This window comes from Ips typographus, linkage group LG7 (assembly GCF_016097725.1).
Source record: "Ips typographus isolate SLU linkage group LG7, UJ_Ityp_2.0, whole genome shotgun sequence".
Classification (NCBI taxonomy): domain Eukaryota; kingdom Metazoa; phylum Arthropoda; class Insecta; order Coleoptera; family Curculionidae; genus Ips; species Ips typographus.
The window spans coordinates 8,116,925-8,119,221 of NC_138428.1; the positions used below are offsets into that span (position 1 = coordinate 8,116,925).

Sequence of the window (2,297 nt, forward strand, 5' to 3'; positions counted from 1 at the left end):
TAAATTACGTTATGATTGTAAACACCGCCATGTTGAATTTGAAGTAGGGGACCAAGTAAAAGTTTTCACCCCTATCAGGAAAGTAGGAAAAAGTGAAACATTACTGCTTAGATGGTTTGGTCCTTATTACATAAACCGGAAAATGTCTGATGTGGACTATGAAATACGAAAGGGCATTTCGCCAAAATCTAAAACTGAAGTGGTCCATGTAAGCAGAATTTTACATTACCATGACCCATGGACACCAGAATGAACCCCGCAGCAAAAATAATACAAGCATTTCGGTTAATAATTTACTTTTTCTTTATTTTAAAAAAAATAAAAGTTCACTGTTTTGGCATTGCTGCCTATGGCTTCAACAGCCAAACGCGGCGCCACCGCTGTTGAGGCGTCGTTGACGCCGCCTTCCTCTTCTATTTTCTCGTCTTCTGGGGATGCTGGAACCCCAGGAGGAGCCTCCACCTCACCTGCCACTTGAGGGGGAGCCTCCACCTCGCTGGTCGCAGAAGGACCAACTTCCACTCCAGGCCCCAGTTTGAGGCTGGCCGCACCCACGGTGCGTCGGGCCCGCTGGGCAGCCAATAGGGCCATCAGACGGGCACCGCGGCCCCGGCCCTTTTCGGTGTCGACTTCATTTCCAGGTTCCATCTGAAAGGGAAGATATTGTTAACATTGGATAGCGAAACAAAGAGAATTTTTCTTTGGAAGGAAAAATATATGGAAATGATGAATAAAAGGAAAAAAAACCACTTATACTTACTTTTAAAAATGACACAATGCACTACAAAAGACTATAAATGCACTATAAAACACACGACAAAAATGCACGGTAAAGTTTCGTGTGGGTCAGAGGACGAACTGTGGAGAATGTGATAAGAAAACCGTATAAATACAATTCAGATCCCTCTCCACCGGAAAGCCAGGATGCTAAAATTAGCAAATTACTTCCAGACGATGAACTTGTCAAATGTTAAGGTTATCAGAGAAATGTTTTCCCAACAGTTAAATGGTGCACCATGCTTAAACCCATGGGATTCGCTGATTTGGCCAGTTCGGAATAATATCTTAATGAGACCAGACATTGTTCAGTGCAGACCGATTAATGCATAAAATGCAAAAATGCAATTAAGCATAATGTTTAAACAAAGTAACAATTATAATGTACGGCTCCACATATTGAGCTATGTACCTATTTTTACAGGGCCCAAGGATTTTATTCTGTTATCTGCGTCTGAATTTTTATTGCGCAAATTCTTAAAATTCAAGAACAGATATCAGTTTAATTTTCCCAGTTACATGTAATGGAAGTAAAAACATTGAATATTGTTATTGTGATGTAGGTACCTACAAACGAATAAAGATAAATAATGATGTTGTCGGTGTAATAATCACCTTGACCATATAGTTGTTTATGCATTTGGTAAAGAAAGCAACTAATTCGCGAGCGATAAGACAAATTTGATTCATCGCTACGCGCAGTTATGAATAATGACTAATTACTAGATTGGTTTAAATAAACCCGAATGGGACAACAATTTACAGTGTCATTTTAGAAATCGGTCGTGAAGTAACACTTGGGTGAAGTTAACCTATAATTTTCGCGAAAGTGCCAAACATGGAATGGATTGTGAATTTCTTGTTTTACATTAGGTGTGTTACCGAAATAAACACCAAACTGTATTTATACAAATTGGCACTGTACCACTTGTGGGAACTGCACGGAGAGTTTGATCGAGTGGTACCAATACAATTGTTGGGGATTACAAAATCTCTACTTGGCCTGTGGACTCAGATCATTCATACGGAGTATACCATACTTCTACTTGGCGAAAAAGTACGTCAAGGGGGCACTCCGTTTTCGACATGTGATTGTGCAATTTGCATATCACCCCAACAACCTCAATATCGACCTGAGGATTTTTGGCGAGCATGGGAAAATGTATTTGTGCAAGGATGTCCTTGTGCTACATGTGTGTACGGGAGAACTCAATTTTTGAGTCAACCAGGTCATCCGCCATATCCTCATGCTTATGTAAATGATATGACATATCAGTTTCGGGTACCAGTAGTGCCCCAAACACAAGAAAGGGATGAAACATCAGAAATCAGTTCTGCTGGCACATCTTCTGGAGGTGCATTTGGACCTCCTGGATCACACGCAAGTCAGGTCGACCGCAATCCGGCACTATGCCCGAATCCGGAAAACCTGGCGCAGGTGCAAGAAGGGGGGCCCATTATTCAGCAACAAACTGAAGAAGTTCTTAGACACGCGGTAACACAGCCGTTTATCGCGCAAT

General features: G+C 41.4%; 1 protein-coding gene across 1 annotated transcript; it reads right to left on the reverse strand.

Moving 5' to 3' along the window:
* Positions 1-279: 279 nt before the first annotated feature.
* LOC145732083 (uncharacterized) lies at positions 280-916 on the reverse strand. Its single transcript, XM_081984121.1, has 2 exons — positions 761-916; positions 280-648 (listed from the first exon to the last, which is right to left on the reverse strand). Exon 2 carries the CDS (start codon positions 646-648, stop codon positions 310-312), a length of 339 nt encoding a protein of 112 aa, XP_081840247.1. The 5' UTR covers positions 761-916; the 3' UTR covers positions 280-309.
* Between the last annotated feature and the right edge of the window lie 1,381 nt (positions 917-2,297).

Coding starts and splice junctions, on each gene's coding strand:
- LOC145732083 (XM_081984121.1), bottom strand. CDS start 648: ATGGAACCTGGAAATGAAGTCGACACCGAAAAGGGCCGGGGCCGCGGT.